Genomic DNA, 20,827 nt, shown 5'->3' on the forward strand with positions numbered 1-20,827 from the left:
TAACGTAGCACTACTGTATTGCGAAAATTTCGGAGCATTAATTCATGAGAAGTCACCAGATGGCAGCTCGATCGCAAGCCATTAACGAGCAAGAAGGAGTGGGAAAGAGGGCATGGCGTCAATGTGCGCGCGCGTGAGTATATGTGTACGAAGGGTGAATGTCACTTTGTGTCCACTTGCTTCCTTATCACTCGACAAAGAACTCTTATTATCCTTGGTGATTTTATTATTGGCCACGTCTCCTGCTAAGTTAACGACGTAGCGGTATAGTGCAACGAAGACTGGACACCTACGTCTTCTGTCGTAACATGCGGCTCACGATTGTCGATCACCTTTTTGAGGTTAGCTCAAGAGCGCGCGGCTAAGCGCCGCAGTATTATCTCACGAAAACGTCCACCATTTACGCGTTTCTATCTTTTCCATTCTTCCTTTGATTGCGTTACGAAATTGTTAAAACACGTTGAACAATTCGTTGGAATACTTCGAAAATAGTTTCGAGATCGAAACGCGATTTGGGTGTCGCCTTGAAGCAGTCGTTGTGTTTCTACGTCTCGTCTTTTACTCCCACCCACGCGATTCAGTTTGATTACCGATTAGTTTTATTAATATTTCCACATGGAGTGATTCAAACTCTACCCACGCCAGCTATGTGTTTAGCTTTGATAAACTACATTCGATTTCATGATCGCGAAATAAATCACCATATGTTTCTTTTATGTATTTTTGATTGATTTTTCTTTTATTGTCAATGTTTTTATATTGTTAGCTTGTCAGATCAATTTTGAGGTATTTGTGAAAACTAACTCTAATAGTGAATTATTTATTAGTACTAGATTAGAGTAGTACTTATAAAAAGAATAGTATAATTCGAAATGGACATGTTTTACGTGTTTTTTAATACGAAGCAATTCATATTTGAAGTATCTTGTTATACATATGTAAACCTTTAAGGTTATTAATTAAATTGTTAAAAGGGCAACATTTTTACACTGCCAAGTGATTAAGTAGTTAATAATTTTCTAGTAAAGCAGACAGGTGTAACTTAAAGTTTTCTAATATTGCTTTTTAATATTGTGTACAATATAAATTATTTTACATCGATTACAAGGGAACGTATTTTATTCCATATTTTTTTTATATTAATGTTTAATTAATACTAAATAAATATTCGATTCTTTAACTGTTTATAATATCGAGAGTTAAGGTTGCATTAAAATATTTTATACATTATTTTGTCCAATCAATCCATATTATTGAATTCTGTGTTTAAAGATTATGATTATTAAAGCAAGTTCTTCTAATTGTATGTAAATTAATTCCAAGGATTTATATAATATTTTTGTATGTCATGCTTGAAGAAATTAAATTTTTAATTCAATTTTAATTCAATTTTTAATTTAAAATTTAAATTTTTAATTTCATCCATTATGATAATGTATCTCTTTTATAAATCATAATAACTTCTTTTTAAGCTTTTAATCTATTTAATATTTTCATAAAGTTTAGTTTCCCAGCGTTTAGTAGTCTGTTTATTATTCTAACGCATGTTTTATCTGTAGACAAAACAATATTTCATTGCTTCGTCTCAAGACTAATTGTTTTGTTTTTCTAGCTACTATTCGCTATATATAGATTATAAATATTACGACGAAGTTTCCCGTCTCCTTTTCCTTCCACGATGTACCTATTTCCAATACGTCGTTGTCTTGAGTCTTTAACCTCGTGTCATCGTATATCTTTTCGTATTCTACGTTTGCTGACAGGCTTATTTAATAGCGCGCTATATATTTCGTTTATCGGTTTACTGAACCGACTCCAACGTTATATTGTGCTTCGTTCGTACTCCCGAAACCTATTTTAATTTCTCGGCGATACGTATTTTGCTCGTATTATTGCAAATTTCCAAATCAAAGAATTTTTGAATTCTTTTTTTTTTCAATATCACCGACTTTCCTCTCCTTCCTTCTAATTAAAAAAAAAAAAAAAAACGCAATAAGGCTGTAATTTCGAACTTTAATTTCTCGATGACAAGCTTCCTGTTTCTATTAAATTCCTAATTATAAAAATGTCTACAACTTCTCTCGCCTCCATATCTCAAATGTTTCTATTTCACTTTATAATTTTTACAAATGCGCTGTAAGGAAGTAAACTTTGAATTAAATTAATTTCGAGATTCTCTTTAGATTTTATCTCTTTTTTCGTCTGTATACTCCTATAACGTGTCCAGAAATAGAAAATAATTTGTGAAATAATTAAAACAGACATATGTACGTGTGTATATATTTATTTTGATGGAAATGAAATAGTTTTCGATGAAAATTTGTCAAAGATCGTAAGTTTCTGTAATTCGCGAAAAGTGAGGAGAAAGCAACACAGATATTCCTCTATATTTCTCTCTAAATTTGTCTAACGATTATCTCTTTACGATACTATCCGAGCTAGGTATGTCGCGATAAATTTAAGCGAGCGTGACAAAACTCTATTTGTCCAGCGATTCCGTACACGGGATGAAACTTCCGGCAGTCAAAGTGCTACCTACCATCAAACAACATTGTTACCTTCTATATCGAACGTTTCTGTGCGCACAAACATCAGGATGATTTTGCATTACGTCAGTACCAATTTCACGTGTAGAATTATTTCCTCTGCGTGCAACAATTTTTACAATTATTTGTTATAGTTTAGAGGCATGGAATACATCTTTTTTCATACGATGCTTTATTTAAAAAAAAAAAAAAAAAAAAAAGGAAACTGACTGATACACCTGATTTAATTACGTTTGATTTTTAACGAAATTAATTTTATATTCTGAAGATGTTGATGAATATAGAAGTAATTTTTGTTATTAATTAGTTCTGGGTTAGCGAGTAGCATTTTACGACTTTTTTCGCCGTTTGATAGAATAGATCATCAATAAATTTCAATTTTCGCACAAAAATCGAATCTAAATAGAAATTTCTTTCATTCCTTAAACATTACGTTACTTTATTTTTTAATAAATATATTTAATAAAATAAATTGTAATAAATGCGGTAGAATTATCACTTCATAAACGTTCAGTACAAACGCATAAATTCCAATAATCGTATTAAACCCAGTAGAACCGGCTTTAATAAAAGAAACCTTCACCTTGACCTTCCATTCATATGATCATTCCTCAAACTCGAGCCTACCACTGTATTAGTTTCTTCCTCTGTTTCTTTAGATTCGACGTTATACTATGACACGGTCCATGCTGGAGAGGATATAGACTACAAACTTATTCCTTCAAACAAGAATACAAATAACCAAGAGATCAGTATGAAGAAGAGTTCAAGCAAGAATCAAGGAAAATCAGATGATACAGAGACGAAGGATATTCGAGAGAAGATGGAGGAGATCGATGTAAAGTCCTCGTCGTCGACAAATTCTATGGAGAACCCTGCATTGTTACCTAGTGGTGTTGGTCAAATGAAGCAACTGCAGGGAGCGAAGATGGTTAACCAAACGGGATCATCGTCATCTGGCTCGGCTACGGGTGAGCTGATACACTGATTATCAAGAAATAGTTTTCTGAGCTTGACTTTTGACTATTTGCTTATACTTGGATGGATGGGCTATTTTATTTTGTTCTATTTTGTTTTACTTTAGTTAGAAATCTGTTGTATAGAATGGCTCGACAAATGTAAGTAATTAACTCATCAAGGATCAGTGTAGCGTTAATGCAATTCATCTTATGATTTAGAATTTGCTTTTAATTCATTTACATCATTGAATTCCTTTCCTAAACGATTAAATTGGATCTGCATTTTGTTAATGCAACATTTCCTTTTACAGTCTGGTTTTTTATTCTTATTATTATCATATGGTTTTTAAACTGGGTAAATCTGCTTTTTAATATTGTAAAAATTATTGTAATATTATATTTGCTTGCTATTCTCCTTCGTTGCTATATCTTCTTTCACTTGGCTTCAACCCTATAATTTCATGAAGTTTGAAGAAATTGATGCATATTCTCTGGCTCTGATTTCTGTAGTGAGCCTGTGTAATGTATCTGCCATTTTAATACTACATTCTTGTATCTTAACAAAATAATATTCTGTTTTACTTAATGGGAACTTTATGCAGTTAATTACTTCCTTATTATCTCGTGAAATTGATAGGATACAAATTCTTGAGTGCTTGATACAAAGAGAGAGAGAGAGAGGGAGAGAGAGTTGTTCTTTTCTTCGCAATTTATTCTTAGCAAGTTTTAATATCTTTTCTTTAGTAATAGTAATTATAATGGAAATGAAATGTATTTCGATATAAAGTTGCAATCTGTTATATCTTCTTCTAATATTAGTATAGAAGTTAGTATTGGGAAAAATTTCAAACGAAGATTGTTTCATTTGTGCAAACAGTTAAAAGTTTTCCGTGCTTTGTTCTCGTTAGAAGAAATCTATCATCGCTGATCATCGTTGCATCATTCTGCTCTCTTTTAAGCCACGCTTGCGATTTAATTTCGAAACGGGCATGAATCGATCCGAAGTTCCACAAATTGTCCCGCAACTTCGTCAAACTCCAAACGTTTCCAGGCTTTCGACATTATCCGGGACGCGTCAGACACTTCAACAAATTGAAACATTGATTAATTACTGCCAAATATAATTTAAACCCCGTTCGTTAAGCAAACTATGATTACGCTTTATGAATTTCCGCTTTGATGATATCGCATGACCCATAGACATTGTGCAACGGCATGTACATTTTATAAACAAAATTCGCATTACGTAATGCCAGAATTTTTTGCGAATAATTTCCAAGTAATTTATGCATTTTGATACATGGATTTTAAATTATAAATTCTAAATTATAAATAATGCAAACTATAAATCATGAACGATAATATAATACTATGTTTTTTTAAAACATCTGAATATAATTATTATTAAATATAACTATAGTTTCATTTCGATCTTTCAAGATTTCATTTTAATGTAAGCGTTGTTAAAATTTGTTTCCCTTCGGAATGAGCATCGGCAATGATACGGCGTTAGTAACGTACGAAATGTTTTAGAATTCTGTTCGTCTTAAAAATTGATAACTTTCGTAGAATTGAAATTTTTGTAGTTGGAGAAATTAGTTAGTTTCGTTTGTTAGAAATATGTTTTTTGTAATATTTTATTTTATTGATTAGAAATCCATAGCATAATGGTAAACCTGGTAGTTAGTGCAATTTCGCTGACGAATGTAATCCGATTAATAGGATTCCAACTCAGCTGTGATCTATCCAAAAAATTAAGTATCGTTAGCTTCAATTTGAAACTCTATTGCGCCAAGGTTTAGAAAACAAATTGGAAATTAATATATAATAAATATATACCTGGGGCACATATTCTTGTAAAGCTTGAAGTCTGACTCCTCTATATGTTGGTATATAAAAGAAGACTATATTTCTCTATTTAATTTAATTTTTAATGCTTCACATTTCATTCACCCAAATCTTGCCGATTAAATTCGCTTATCTGTAAATAAATTCTTTTATAAAATCTCACTTTCCTTTCTCCTATTAAATTTCTGCCAGCCGATGATAAATTCTCTTCTTTAACTCTTACTACTCCAACTATTACCATTGCTATTACTATCACTATACTATTGCTATTTCAATCAATATAATGAATAATAATAGTGGAGAGGATTGATCAACTCGTATTAGATAAATGAAAAATTTGCTTATCTGTAAATAAATTCTTTTTATTAAATCTCACTTTCCTTTCTCCTATTAAATTTCTGCCAGCCGATGATAAATTCTCTTCTTTAACTCTTACTACTCCAACTATTACCATTGCTATTACTATCACTATACTATTGCTGTTTCAATCAATATAATGAATAATAATAATGGACAGGATTGATCAACTCGTATTAGATAAATGAAAAATTCACTTATCTGTAAATAAATTCTTTTTATTAAATCTCACTTGTCTTTCTTCTATTAAATTTCTACAAGCTGATAATAAATTCTCTTCTTTAACTCTTACTACTCCAACTATTACCATTGCTATTACTATCACTATACTATTGCTATTTCAATCAATATAATGAATAATAATAGTGGACAGGATTGATCAACTCGTATTACATAAATGAAAAATGATAACTAGAAGAGAAAAATAGTGAACTACAATTATATTAAATGATAGTTAGACAATGAAAGAAAAAAATTCATATAGATTCCAATTATACGAACAGTTTATTGAACAGTTTTCTTCTGAAGACTTCGGATGAATGGAATTCTACTGTATAAGGAGATAGGGATGGCAGTACGATGCATATTTAAATCGATACATCTTTCAAATTGATTCTGGGTAGCCAAACGTCATCGTCAATCGATTGGATATCTCCATGTGCCTCAGCAGTCGATTATTCAATAGGATCATGCCCGGTTCGCATTATTGGGTCAGGATAGGGCAGGGCAGGGCCGTTTGGCGGGTATATTTTGTCCCCTGTCCTGTCCCGATAGTGAGAATCGGTCCTACTCGAGCTTGAAATCGCAAGAAGAATTCATCGTGGGACCTGCAACTGACGTTTTCGCCTGTGCAAAGGATTTTTGTGACCGCAGAAAGGATCGTTCCCGATTTACATTATTGGGTCAGGATAGGGTTGGGCAGGGCCGGTCGGCATAAATTCTGTCCCCTGTCCTGTCCCGATAGTGAGAATCGGTGCTGGATCGAAATTACGAACCATTGGTGTGTTTCTTGACTGTTTATAATGTCATAAATTTACCGCGGATTTTTATGCAAATTTATTTCTTACGGACGCAGTTACCTCGAGATAAAACTGAAATAGAGTCTCGTTTTACGTAATTAGAGATGATACGATGAGTATTCTGTGTTGGATGTTTTATATATTTTTCTTTGTGTATTATTTTATTTTCTATGTATCTTGCATTTTGTTCTTAGTTCTTTTAATTTCGTCGTACAATTAGTTGCTTATCATCGTATTATTACGTTTTATTAGTATGCTGTTGCATTGAAATTAGACTATCCTTTTGTAGCAATTATTTATCGGTACTCGGATCTCTAATTAAAGTAAAAGTCTGTAATCAATTATATCTTTTTGCTGTCGTAAACTATCAAACTATATAAAAGTATATAAAAGTTTGTGTTGTAGATTTCCTTTTTTTTTTCCTTTTTTTTGAGGAAATGTGTACGAGCTTGTAAATTTGAAGTGTAAAGATTTGATTCGTTGTTAACGTGTTTTTCTTTATTAGAAGTTTATTACCATTAACTATCATTAGATGTTTATTATTATACTATCTATTTATTATTAACCCTTTGCGGTTCTGTATTCTGAGTCTATGCACGATGATCTTATTACTGTGTATCGTATTGCCATAGTGACTGGACACCGTATTATGATCGTAAGTTTTATTACAATTTCGCGTGCGTGTATATGGTAATGTATCATTATTATGCTTTATCGTAATAAAGATGTCCTAACTTTTGTGAAGATTTTTTTCTCATATTATCTCATCATATCAGTTTTCTCATTTACACCTATCTGAATATGTTTCAAAAATAATTAGAAACTGCAAAGGGTTAAGGCTTTAACAAAGTTAAAAACTCGATGGAATTTATAATTAAATAATTGACAGTGGAAATTTTTTAACGATAAATTTGATTCATAAAAATATCCAAAAAGAGAAATTTAATTTATGCTGCGATCAAGCTGGACCGAATGTTTTAAAAAGTCAGGGTCGTCTTCTTATTTCGCTGCAAATGTGTTATACGTTTTAGAGATTGTGTAGAGAATTTATTATGCTACAGATTGTTTGCATTTAATCGAGCCATTATATTCTTGTATTACTGTTCTACTGTTGTTTCTTAGAAATGGAATAACGAGGATGAACACGGTAATGTAAATAATGCTATTAAGGAAGAAGATTATTTTAAACGTTTGCAATTAGGATAGAGCAATTACGTAACCAATATGCTTTTAATGAGTTTCTATATATATATCTCAGGAATTATATTATCTTTTCACTTTAACAATTCAGTGCAACAAAACAAGCCTTGAACTTAAAAGCTCTGCTCCCAGCTATTACAGCACATCATTCACACACACACACACACACACACACCTCTTCTATTTATATATCATAATCGTGGTGTAGCCTCGAATACTATAAAATATAGTGCACTTAAACGCTTCAAACGAGTACTTAGCGTGGGACTTAGACCCCTCTACACGTAGAAGAGAGACGTTTTGAAAATTAGACTTAATTGGTAATATTGCATCTTGATTGGTTTAAATAGCCTTAATCCTGCTTCTGAGATTAGTACAATCGATTCTTTCCATTACTACGATATGATTCATCGGGCACGTTTGAGTCGTAATACGACTTCAATGTGATCTAACATTCGGATAAAAGATTTATTAAGAAATAATTTGTTTGCACAAATGTTTCTTGTTCGATCATCAAGGGCGAGAGAAAGAAGAGAAAATAAAGAGAAGGATATATGGAACAATTCTTTTCCATTTCCTAGATTACGTATTTTGATTAACGTCACAGAGTTATGAGAACAGACTTACAATGTCAGGGACAATTGCAAAAAATGAAAAATAACTAAGAATATCCACAATTTATTCCTGGTGATTATTCAACGTTTGTTTACCTCATAAACGATCAGTTCAGTATTTTTCGTTCTGTTTTCATTTATAAAACAGAAGAAAATTTGGTAGAAGAAAATTATTCCATGTATTCGCGATTAAAATAACTATTTTTCAAAATAAATCGAACATCGATACATCTTCGCATGTTTCCTACCAATTATATAATCCGTTTTATTTGACTTATTAATCATTCTATTTGACTCGATCTTATCTTGAAGTAATCACGCGATAGTTTACTCGGCTGAGAAAATTTTTTCATGTTTCTTACAAATTATATCATCTATTTAAACCTGCCAAGCCTAAAAATAGAACAAACATTTCAAACGATTCGCTATTTTTATCTGAAAGATAAAATTCGCTCGAACTTGTCTGTGAGGATTATCAGAACGAAATTAAACCCGCTACGAGTATTGAAATTTCTGTTGCTTTTCGTCGCTGAATCTATGAATAGTACGAATCTTATCATAATAAACGTTCTCTCGAATCAAAGGAAATCAAAACGAAGACTATGCTTATACGCTCCAATTCGAACGTTTCTCCATCTGGAAAATTTAGTCGACCTATTCATATTTCATGGTTGAAACAGACGTTCGATATTTACGAATAACCGCTCGATACTCCTGTATTTATTTATAGTGTTTGATTCACAAAGTTTGGCCAAATATTGACCATGATGGAAGGTTCCTCTATGATTCACGTTTGAATGTTTGCAAAGCCTACCGACGCTTTTTGTGATTTTTATCGTTATTAATCGTCGGTCGCTATGACGCCGATTAATCTTGTTTCTAGGTCATCGGTACTATGAATAGGAGGCGATAAAAAATGAAAACAGTGTTAGTTTGTTCAACTGATTGGTACAGATCGATAAGTAGGTCTGACATTACATTGAGTCTTGTGTTTGTGTTCTAATTTCGAGGTATTCTAATTCTTATACTCTGACGTCTTTGTTGTCAACAAATTTCACGGATAATTAGGGATTTGTTGGTGTTGGAGATTTCAAATTTTAATTGTATTTTGCTGGCAAAAGATACGCCAACTGTTAACTTTTATAATTTTACCATTCATACGTGTGATATTCAAATTTAGGAAAAAGTGTCTTGAAATCCTATTTCGAGAAAATACTTCAACTATGTTTCCTCTTCGAATCTGAGATTTCTCTTAAGATTTAATTTCAGGTATTAAATCGTAAGGAAGACAATTTTCTAATCTCTGATTTTTATTATTTTCTTTTCTTTCTTACAGATTCTTATGATCTTTTGCTCTGTATAATTTTTAGTTCCTGGAAAAGGATATTTTTATATGCGGTGTTTCCTTGTTGTTCTATAGAGAAGCATAGAACGTAAAGTATCAGTCGTTGTGGGTTTATTTAATGAAAGCTCGATGTCTTCAGTGGAAATGGTTCTGCTGATCGAATTTTCTTTAGTCACCGGACGTCAACTGATTACGTATTTCCTTGAGCAATCTCTCTTTTGAACATGGTTACGATAATGGTGTTACTGAGTCTTCCACGAGTTGGGAGACGTGTCACGAATCTTCTCATTTACATAATAATTAAATAAAGAAGAAGCATTTTAAATCTCGTTGAAAATTATAGAAAGTTATTGTGCAAAAATTAGATATTATTTTGGTATTTTGGTTGATCTTCTATTAATTCTATCTAATTTTCTATTTAATTTTATCCAAAGTTTGAAAATGATTCGCTCCTCGAACGGTTGTTCTATAATAGTAAAAGCACCTGAAACGAAATCTCATTCTGAGCAATAACTTCGTTATCTACTTGTACAGCAACATAATTGAGTTTCCTCTAATTAGTCAAATTCTGGCTCATTAAATATAAGGTTTTCACGAACATCTGAACCTTAAATCATTCTGTCGACTCTGTACACTATGAATTCATCTAATGCAGCACTCAATCATGGAAAACCACGAGTTTGAAGAAGTTTTGAATATTTTTTTCACGGCATTCTGTAGTTCTTACTTCAATTAAAATGATATAATAATAAGATAAACAAATTGTTCACGCTGTACTCTAAATTCAAAGTACACGATCAGTCTCAATTAATACGTGTATTATGCGAAATACGGTATTGTTCTGTAATTAAACTCGAAAATTCTTTTCGTCGATGCATATAAAATCAAAAAATTGTTTAATCAACGTTCATTAAAAAATCACAACAGCGACGATTGCATTTTTGCATAATCTTGTCGCAAGAAAATTATATACAAGAATGCAAGCAAGATCATGTGACGAAAGCGAACGAAAGAGGAATGCAAAGTCCAAAAATCTCCGCTAAAATGCCTCGTACAATTTTCAAAAAAGCGTACATTACATATTCATATATTTTAATTTTCAAAAGCATGTTACGCTATATAAAACAAATTATGCGCATATTATAAAAATTTCGCAAGCGTTATGTAACAATGCTACGTTCCATTAGCTTCTTCTCGCATAGCTAAAATTGAAAAGATAAGGAAGATCAAAGAACAAAAAAAGAAAAAAAAAATGTCAATATACGTTACTTCGCGTAAGAAATTTAAAGCTTTAAATAACAAACTTTAACGAACTCTTCGTTTATTATTTTACATTACAAGATATCGCATAACGTGAGAAACGTTAGAAAATTAAAGCAGAGAACACTAAAACACTTGCACTAAATATCATCAAACGTCCTAGTACTTATCGATTTATATGGAAGACTATGACGGTATCTCTGTTTTAGTGTTAAGCAGTTGCTTCTTCAATTACCAAAGCTGCAAGCAAAATTGTGTCACGTCGTAGCTAGCTTCTCTATAGGATTGCCAATACAGCGTCGTAAAAGAATCGTCGCCATCCAACCGAATTAGCGATGCTAGAAGCCTAAATCTAAGGGTAGAAAGACATAGAGCTATCGAAAAGAGGTCCGACGATGTCCACGGGCAGAGAAGCACGCGTTCACTGCTGAGATCCTGCGTGTTAGGCACATCGTAGCTACTATATTGATCTACCTGTCCGAGGGCTATATCGGTCCGCGTGTTTCGGTGCAGTACCTTTCAGTCCACCAGCGCGGGATCAACGTTTCGTCCTGCTGTATTCATCGAGATCACGTTTCCTTGAAATACAGTTCACAGTTCAGTGTTCGTGTTCGATCGACACCTGTGAATCTTTCTGTTCTTTCTGCTTCTTTTTTCTTTTCTAATTATCTGACACGTTATCATTCGAGCTAATTATAATTCGTAAGCCGGAAGCATTCAAAATTCGGGATATTCTCGGTGTTTCAATTTCACGAAACGAAATCAAACAATGAACAGTTCGGTTATCGTGTTCGATCACTCGTGAATATTTCTGATCTTTTATTATTCGACCTATTATTCCGTACTCTATTATTCTGCAGCTTAAGAATCTACGAAGGAGATAAAATTCAGTTAATTAATTTTAGTTGCAGTTTCGCCAGAACGAAATTGGTTTATGGCTCAGTTACCGCGTTTAATCGATACCTATGAATGTTGTCAACGTTGTTATTCAATTTCATAAAATTACGCAGTTCGCCGTTCAGTTTTCGCGTTCGATCAGACCCGTGAGTGGTCCTCGCATTATCGTCTCACCTTTTTTACTCTAAAAACTCGTTACTCTACGGTCTAAGAATCGATGAATGAAGGAACTCGAATACCTTTGATTCCAATTTCGCGAGAATCAAATTGCATAGTTTACAACTCAATTTCCGCGTACGGTTGGTACGCCGGTTCGTATATTTTTATTCAATGTGCTGTCGAATAAAATCATCTTTTATCACTCGATTTACATCATTTTATCAATTTACTATTCTTCGATCTAAACAATTTGAGATGTCGAGTGGTGCCAGTTGCAATTTCGTAGAAACGAAATTACATAGTTCACGGTTCAGTGATCGGCGCTACTGAATCTTTTTAACCTTATCATTTCATCTGCCACTCTACGATTAACCCAAATCTAATTCAAGCCTTGAATACATCGCAGTACTTACTACACAGTTCACAGTTCACTGGTCATCGCTTGTGTGCTTCGTTTTAACCTGATTACCCAGTTTATTTCATCAACTACAAATTTATTGTCCCGCGGTATAAAAATCGCAAACCTTCGATACTCTCAGTTGCAATTGCACGACGATAAAATATTGGAATCGACTAAAGTGTCTAATGCACGTTTAACGAACATTAGAATGGACAACATGAATTTTAACAAGATATGTCTCCAGAGATCGTCAGTAGGTGGTAGACTTTTGCCATGAGAAACTGGTAACTGGATAACAGAGACAGTGGGTGTTTGCTTTTCTTATTTCTCGCTCGTCACTCCTATTACAAAGGATCACGCTGAAAGAGGGAATTGTTCGAGCTAGAAGAGGATCGATCGACGCGGTTCTCCAAACGACCGATCGTTTGTACCGGTCTCAGCAACTTTTCCTCAGATATATCCAGGCCATCCTATAAGTAATGCGGTTTTTTGGGTATGTATCAAATGAAAACAAAGCTTAAAGAAGCTAAGATCAACGACGTATTCATTCTTCGTCCTCTAGGATTAATTTCCTTCGTCTCTTTGTGTTAACATGTTAATGGCTGTTGCGATGTTACGTCTTATATCTAAAGCAACGTTTGTTTTATAAGTCAGTTTGTACAAGTGATTTCGCAAGAATGGAGAAAGATCTTCTATTTTAATTAATAATATTTATGCGATTATGGAGAATTTAAATTTCCAAAAATGTAGAATGCAAATGACAGGTAAAAATGTGGTAATTACCTGAAACGAAATATTTATCGTAATATTTATGTAGTAGGTCAAAGAAATCTTTGTACATATATATATATACGTAAAAAAATATTATTTATTCAGAATTACGTATTCACTACAACATTCATGTAACGAAAGAAATTTCTATTTACATTCCATCCATGTCTCTTTAGTTATGCTTCTATGCATTTACGAGAGATTTAACGGTGCAAATACGTACAGAATACGAGTACAGTATATTCTTGTTATACTAATTAGTACGTAAAATAATTCTCTATCTAGATTCCAATTATCTTCTAATTACGTGCAGAAAATATGAGTTTACGTAAATATCCGCAAATTACGATAATACAAATATCAATGTTTATAAATACCAACAGTTTAATAACTAGATAATAGATACTTTTGTCCATTTCTATTTTTACGAATATAATTAGAAACACGTGATCTGGCTAGATTGCTTTACTTATTAAATAACATAACGAGTATTATACCTTTAATAATTCGTATATTTTTCCCTATTATATGCATTTTATGCATTTTTCCATCTACAAATTTTCTATATGAATGATCCGCTGTATAGTGCTAACTAATATCAAGCGATATACTTCAGCTATACAAAGTATTCGCACGTATCCTTATTCTGTAAGGAACCTTTTCTTTCTTCTATTATCAAGCTTTATATCTTTTTACATTTACATCTTTGAAGTATCAAATTTTTCTAATCGTATTAAATGTGTCATCAAATGGTACGAAATGTGATATACTTAGACCTACTTCAATATTACGTAAATACTATAATAAATGCAACGGTGTGCCAATACCTTTTGTATTCACTGTAAAGCAGATTCGCGCCTGCAAAGTTTTCAGATTATTCTGTTTCCGTCTCCCTCATATCGAAATAATAGGTCGACGTTTGTTTGCGTTTTTCCTATCGTTTCATCTGCGGTTCAAGTTAGACTGCTGACGCTGTTAAAGTAGTTCAACGCTTATTTCTGGTGTATTCAACTGTGATTCGAGTTTACTCGAGGTTAGTACGCGTTGCTTTCTTTCTTCTTTTTATTTCCTCGTTGTTTTCTGTTGTCGTTTGCTGTTTCCTCGCTGTTTTTTTTTTCATTTCGTCGCCGCTTTCCCACAGCAACCGTGGTTTGTTTCAGCGGAATTTTCACTGGGACAGTTACCTCTCGGGCACGGGTGGTCGCGCTTTTGTTGAAAAGATTTTAATTTTTCTGCGGGAATATCATAGTTCTTTGTGGACCATTGAGAGACATTTTTTTCTTCCAGGCTTTCTTTCCTTCGCTTCTTTATGGTTTGCTGTTTTAATTAGATGGAAGTTGGTTATTTTGTATTCATTGCAGCCAGTATCATATTCTTTCACTTTAACTGTTTCAATAGCCAGATGATCGAAGTGTTTTCTTGCGAATGATCTCAAGTAGCATAAATGCTTGTAACTATATATTCTCGGGTTGTTCCGTACAGCTTCGAGCATAAGTGTCTTTGCGTCTTCGAAATATCGTTTGAAGAGTTCTTCCTCGATGGAATACTTCGAGTTGTTCTAGCTTTGCAACTTGCTACATTAAATTTCGAATTTAATAGAAAACAGCCGTTTAATAGCTCGTTTATCAATTATTAATTTTTTCTTCCTTGGCAAGAATATTTTCAGTGCTTCTCGAATTATTATTATTTTTTTTTTTTTTTTTTTATTTGAACAGCAAAGGACCATTTTTCTTCTATTTGCAATTTTATTCGAAACTATGTTTGTAGTATTATCTACGGATTATTTTGTATGCCGCAGAATTAACGGTTTGATTAATGACCAGCATTATCATATGTATTTAACTACTGGAATGTCCTTCAAAAAGAAAAACTGGCGACTGACAATTTAGCATAAAGTATAGATAAATTGTATGGTGAATAAATCATTAATAATCCAAGTTCGACGTGTTTGAAATTTAGGTACGACATATATCAGATTTATATCTTTATTTAAATAATAAATATTATGCATTACTCTTAGAGCAATTTGTACTATCTATGTTAATTATGTACTTGGAAGTAAAAAGAAAATAATTTACATTTAAGATTGTCTCTCTAGAATTTTTTACTTCATTTGTTAATATTATAGTCTACGATGCATGAAATGTCTAATTATATCAGTCCTTACAAATTACGTAGACGACTGAGAATTGACTATTTACATTAACATAATGTGTAATACATTCATCACATCAATGAAGAGTAATAAATTCTCATTGATTACTCATAATCACGAAAACGAACAAGAATATGCAATATTATTCAACGGGAGAAAAATATTGAATAACCTTTTTCACTATCCTGGTTATACAGGATGTCTGGTAATTAATGGTACAATCGGGTGGTGAGGCGATTCTACGTAAAAAAAATAAGTGGAAAATGTAGAATAAATTTTTTTCATACGACGCCCCATTTCTGACAAAATCGAGTTTAAAAATTCGTCGGCTATACTTGGACTTGGTTAATTCCGAACTGAACGAAAGTAAATATAATCGACAGGAGGTTAAACTGGATGAAAAAATAAGTCGAAAATATAGAATAGAATTTTTCCATAAGACTCTCTTCTTTCGAGGAAAATATATTTGAAAATGTATCGTGCGTGTGCAATAGATCGACTAATAGCTAAACACGTGGAAACTTTATTTTCTTGAAAACGAGGTTTTAAATGAAAACATTTCATTTTATTTTATATAATTTAATTTTATTTTCAAAATATTTTTAGTCGATACATAGCCGAGTCTAAGTATACCCGACCAATTTTCAAACTCGATTTTCTCGCGAACGAAGCTTTATACGGACCAATCTTATTCCACATTTTCCACTTATTTTTTCACGTAGAATCACTCTGTACCGAGTTGTACCACCAGTTACAGGACACCCTGTACATACACAAAATCGTATATCTTAATAATTGCATCGTATCACACGAATTTTATTTTCTAACATTTTATAGCAAACAGAATGAAATTTCCGGGACCTTCTATCATCGTACAAGAAATCCCTCTATAATATATAATACCTACATAATTCACGAACAACCCTAATTCACGAAATAAATCTCTTTTAAACAAGCGGAAATTTCATCGCCAATCTTTTTATCTTTGTTTCTCGTGTTCGAAACATTTCGCTCGTCGCGGGTTGCTGCTTTTTCAATGCAATGCAATTTCTATGCAGGAGGATGGTTAAAGGTTTGCGGACTGTGACGTTTCGATGAGAAAATGCCACGATGCTGCGGCGCGTCTTTGGTATCCGTCATGGGCGGCGACGGGTCTCCGCAGAGTCTCGGTTTGCAGATTCAGGACGGTCAGTAATTAACGATAATTGCCTATTAGTTTTACTTGCGTCCCGTTTCTGCGAACGTTTGCGTGTTTATCGTGTTTCCTGTGCTACGAATGAGGATGGGTCCTTCGATGTGAATTTATAGAGGGTTGAATTTATGTATTTTGGTTGAATGAGAAATAACTGGATTTTCTGTTATATCATGCACCTGATCGTCTGCTGATATCCGTTTTATTAGGTTTATTTGTTTGAACCGTGGTAATTTTATTTATTATTTTATGTTACATGTAATTTAACTGTATGGAAAGAGGCAATATTTGTTAACTAATCAATTTATGACTAATGATTCGTGCAGTTTTATGGATATTACTGGATTTATTATGTCTTTTTCACGAGTAGCAAGGATAGTTTGTGACCTTTTTTTTTTTGCTACTAGTCGTACCAGCATTTTAATATGTTTTTGTGTTATATCGAGATACGAAATATTTCTAATAAAATGTCGAAAGATAAGGAGAAATTTGTTGCATATTTTTTATCAGCTATTGTCTCTTTTCATACTTGGACAAAATATATACACGTGTTATGGGAAATGAGTAACTGATTAGTAGAATCGAACGAACTTTACTGGTGTACTACAGTGGCCGTTATCTATTTTCCATTATCGTTGTATTATTTAATTTATGTTTCAATTAGTACTGTATCGTAAAAAAAATAGATTTTGTAATGCAGAATAATAACGATATATTGTCTTTGTATTTAACACGTTCACTGTTGGGCGAATTTTTATTCGCTATGCTACACATATACTAACAAATCCTTTTTTACCTAAAATCTATTTTCTGTATGGTATAATGTCGTGTGCCGTATTACAATACATTTCCTACTAACATACACGTTGTAATTTTGAAATTTCCAAGAAATGTTACAAGTGCGTATTATAACTTTTCAATTTCCAAATTTTAGGGAAAAAGAAACGAAAAATCGAGAGAAGCATTGCAATCTGCAAAAAGTAAAAAAAAGACATACACGCACACGCACATGCCGAAGTATCGTAGTTTCCAAAAAGTAAAAAAGAAAAAAGAAAAACAAAACACATTTTGTAGTTTCTAAAAAAAAAAAAAAAAAAAAAAAAAAAATGCAGAAGATAAATGTAGGTTTCAGGTTTTTATACATTTCAAGTTTCTAATAAAATATGTATGTATTTGTACTTATGTGAGTCCCATCCGAAAAGAAAATACGAGAAATACACATAAGCATTGTGATTCTCAAATTTTCAAAAACCAATAGATACTAAAAATACAGCTAAATATTTTAGCAACGTCACGCACACCATAAAAATGTAATTCTTAAAAATACATTTCTTCCTCTTCTTCTTCTTCTTCTTCTTCATTCTCTCGATTATTTCGATGTATGTGTTTAAACGCGTAAGCAAACAAGCGTTTGTTTTTCTGAATTTTTCCAGGCAATCCTCGAAATAAAACGGCCTTAGCACCTGGCCACAGTTTGATGGACTGGATTCGATTGGGAAACTCTGGCGTCGATTTAACCGGCGTTGGTGGAGTTCCACGTGTCGTAACTTTGTCCGAACTGGCCACTCACAATAAGCAAGACGATGCTTGGATCGCGATTCGAGGTAGGTATTTTTAAAACATGCTTCTAAAAAAAATTCTCCTTCCCTAAAATATCAAAATTTCTACTTCAATTTTTCAATTTTGTCTTCCCTTTAATCACACTGTCCGAGTATTTAAATATTAAATGTACGTATTGGACTATTTAATTTTTGAATGTAATTGAATTCAATTTCCTAGAATCTATAATTTTCTAAATATTTCAATTCCTCGTTTCTCACATTCATAGCCTTTTAACAATCTCCAAAAATCCAAAGTCCTAGAAATCTATAACTTTCAAAGTAAAAATCCCTCGGTTCTCCAAATTATAATCCTCGAAACAGCTAAATTCTCGTCCAACTTTCAAACTTTCTCGTTCGCTAACAACCAACGATTCGTTCATTAAATAGCAAAATCTACTCTCCGCTAATGTGATTGCTCGTTAATCCCATTTCCACGAGCAAGAGTCGTTGCCTCGGATGTACACAGTTTCATTGAGATTAAATCGAAGAAATGAAAATCAATGGCCGCAGAAACGTGATCGCATTTTAAAGGTGATGCGATATCGCTTTCAACGCTACTTCCTGTGGAAATTGGCTTTAAGAGCGTTCGTAATGACAGAGTCGCCGAGGACATCTTTGCCTGGGAAACTAAGTGCTAGATGTTACGTGAAGTAAGAGAATCCGGGCCAACGTGATATTAAGGAGAGACTCTCGTGTAGCATCGATAAAAGCGTGTGATTTTAATGAATTATTTTTCTTTTTCTTTTTAGACTGATTACCAATTATTCATATGCGATTAAACCTTGTTGGGATGAAAACAGATAGTTTTGAAGTACAAATGTAATTTTCGTGTCTCAGTTCTTACTGTTTATTGTATATTGCGCGAATGCTGTGGACTATGTTTGACAATATATCGTTGGCGTGTAGTGTAGCATCTGTCACAGTCATCTGAATGCAGAAGTTAGCAAATCTCCTTAAAGCTGGATATTTGTGTTTCGACCTATTTTTATAAGAAAAATATGAAAAATTGGAGAAGTTGTAGCGTTTAGAAGAGAAACTTACTCTTCTTGGCGGACCAGTTGAGTTTCTATCGCTTAAAGAAATATTATAAATAAACAAATAAATATTTATGATTCAATCCCCGGAGAAATTTCATTGATCAATCAATCAATCAGCCTTATCGTACACGTCAGTTTAAAAGCTTATTGAACGTGTCAGATTAAGAAGTTGATAGACGGTAAGAGGAATTGAAATGAAAAAAATTACATTTGCAAGGCTATGTGCCATTTAACTCTTAGCTTCTACTATAACTGGTAGTTAGTGTAAAAAAAAAAATTATAAAAATCATTCATCTTTGTCGCTGCTTCACAACAATCTTCCCTTAGACTTGGTCGCGTTTTAATTTACATTCAGTCGAGTTTCTTTTCTGCTACTAGATACAGAAAATATAAGATATTAATATATATGTAAGATCGTAAATCTTGGGATAATTCAGGTGATCGATTCTGAAGTTTGAAAATCGAGTTTTATTGTGGAAGTAATTAGATAAAAATTAGATAAAAAATAAACAACAATTGATATCTGTCTATAACAATAAATAACAATAAATTACATAGATGCGAAATAACAAGTTCTATACAATGTTTACATGAAAATCGAGAATCGATTTTCAACGCCCTGAGCTACCGATCTTTCTCCGTCAGTCTTCAAAATTTTAAATGGTTATTCTGTGCTCTTGTCTGTCTCCGATGTTGCTCTCTGTCCGTCCGTTTGGGAAAAGAGTGTCTCTTAATGGTTGTCCATAAAACCTTAAGAGGGTCGCTCTGTCCGTGAAACGAAAAAGTCGTGCTACCTGTAAAACAAAAGGAGTTCCTATCCCACGTGAACTCTAGGAAGTTTAAGAAGATATGTTGATCGAACGTTTCGGAGAAGATTAGCATGTCGTCAATGTGGTTATTACAAAATTCTGCTAGTCCGTTCCTTCTAAGAGTATTTGCAAGCACTCGTTGGAAAATAGCAGGAGAGATTCTCAGTCCAAACAGTAAACGTTTCCATTGCTAGTGTCCATTTTGTGTTGTGAAGGCTGTCTTCTCTCGGTCCTACCTTTTTTTTAGAAGTGACCAAAACGCTGAATTAATGTCAAACGTTGAGAAGAGATGGCAATTTTCCGTCTTGTCTATGATATTTCCGATTCTTGGGAACGGTTGTGATTCCGGAGCTACAAATTTGCTTATCTCCCGGAAATCGATACACAATCTATCTCTACGATTCGACTCTTTTTTAAAAGCTCGTGTCACCGGTGCCGCAAATGGTGAACTTGATTCCTCTATGAGATCGCGTTCTAGTAATTTCGTATTCTGATCTGGAATGCTACATCTGTATGGTTTTTCTGACATGTATCTATTTTCGGTTAGCTTAATGGAAGCCTCTTGCGATTTCCTAGTTTCCACATCGAATTTGTGTTTGGCGAATACGTCTTTACATTTCTCTATAAGTTGACATAACTCTTTTTTTAGATTATTTAG

At 33.0% G+C, this 20,827-nt stretch overlaps 1 protein-coding gene and 1 long non-coding RNA gene across 10 annotated transcripts in view; one reads left to right on the forward strand and one right to left on the reverse strand.

The window, feature by feature from the left end:
- The first annotated feature begins 7 nt into the window (after window positions 1-7).
- Window positions 8-20,827, forward strand: part of LOC139985557 (cytochrome b5 reductase 4) — a 32,822-nt gene continuing 12,002 nt past the window's right edge. The window contains exons 1-4 of one of the 9 annotated variants that reach the window (XM_072000084.1): window positions 11,325-11,751; window positions 12,625-13,097; window positions 16,589-16,717; window positions 18,156-18,326. In XM_072000084.1, the coding sequence (XP_071856185.1) occupies window positions 16,633-16,717; window positions 18,156-18,326 (256 nt within the window). In that variant the 5' untranslated portion in view covers window positions 11,325-11,751; window positions 12,625-13,097; window positions 16,589-16,632. Of the gene's footprint in view, window positions 342-2,441; window positions 2,579-3,205; window positions 3,518-11,324; window positions 13,098-16,588; window positions 16,718-18,155; window positions 18,327-20,827 lie in introns of those variants that run through there. The other 8 variants (XM_072000085.1, XM_072000086.1, XM_072000081.1 and 5 more) reach the window with 8 other exon arrangements.
- On the reverse strand, window positions 4,197-5,426 carry LOC139985591 (uncharacterized). Its single transcript, XR_011799443.1, has 2 exons — window positions 5,345-5,426; window positions 4,197-4,587 (listed from the first exon to the last, which is right to left on the reverse strand). It is a non-coding gene; the product is annotated as an uncharacterized lncRNA (long non-coding RNA).

The sequence above is a fragment of the Bombus fervidus genome, chromosome 3, assembly GCF_041682495.2.
Source record: "Bombus fervidus isolate BK054 chromosome 3, iyBomFerv1, whole genome shotgun sequence".
In the NCBI taxonomy this organism is placed as follows: domain Eukaryota; kingdom Metazoa; phylum Arthropoda; class Insecta; order Hymenoptera; family Apidae; genus Bombus; species Bombus fervidus.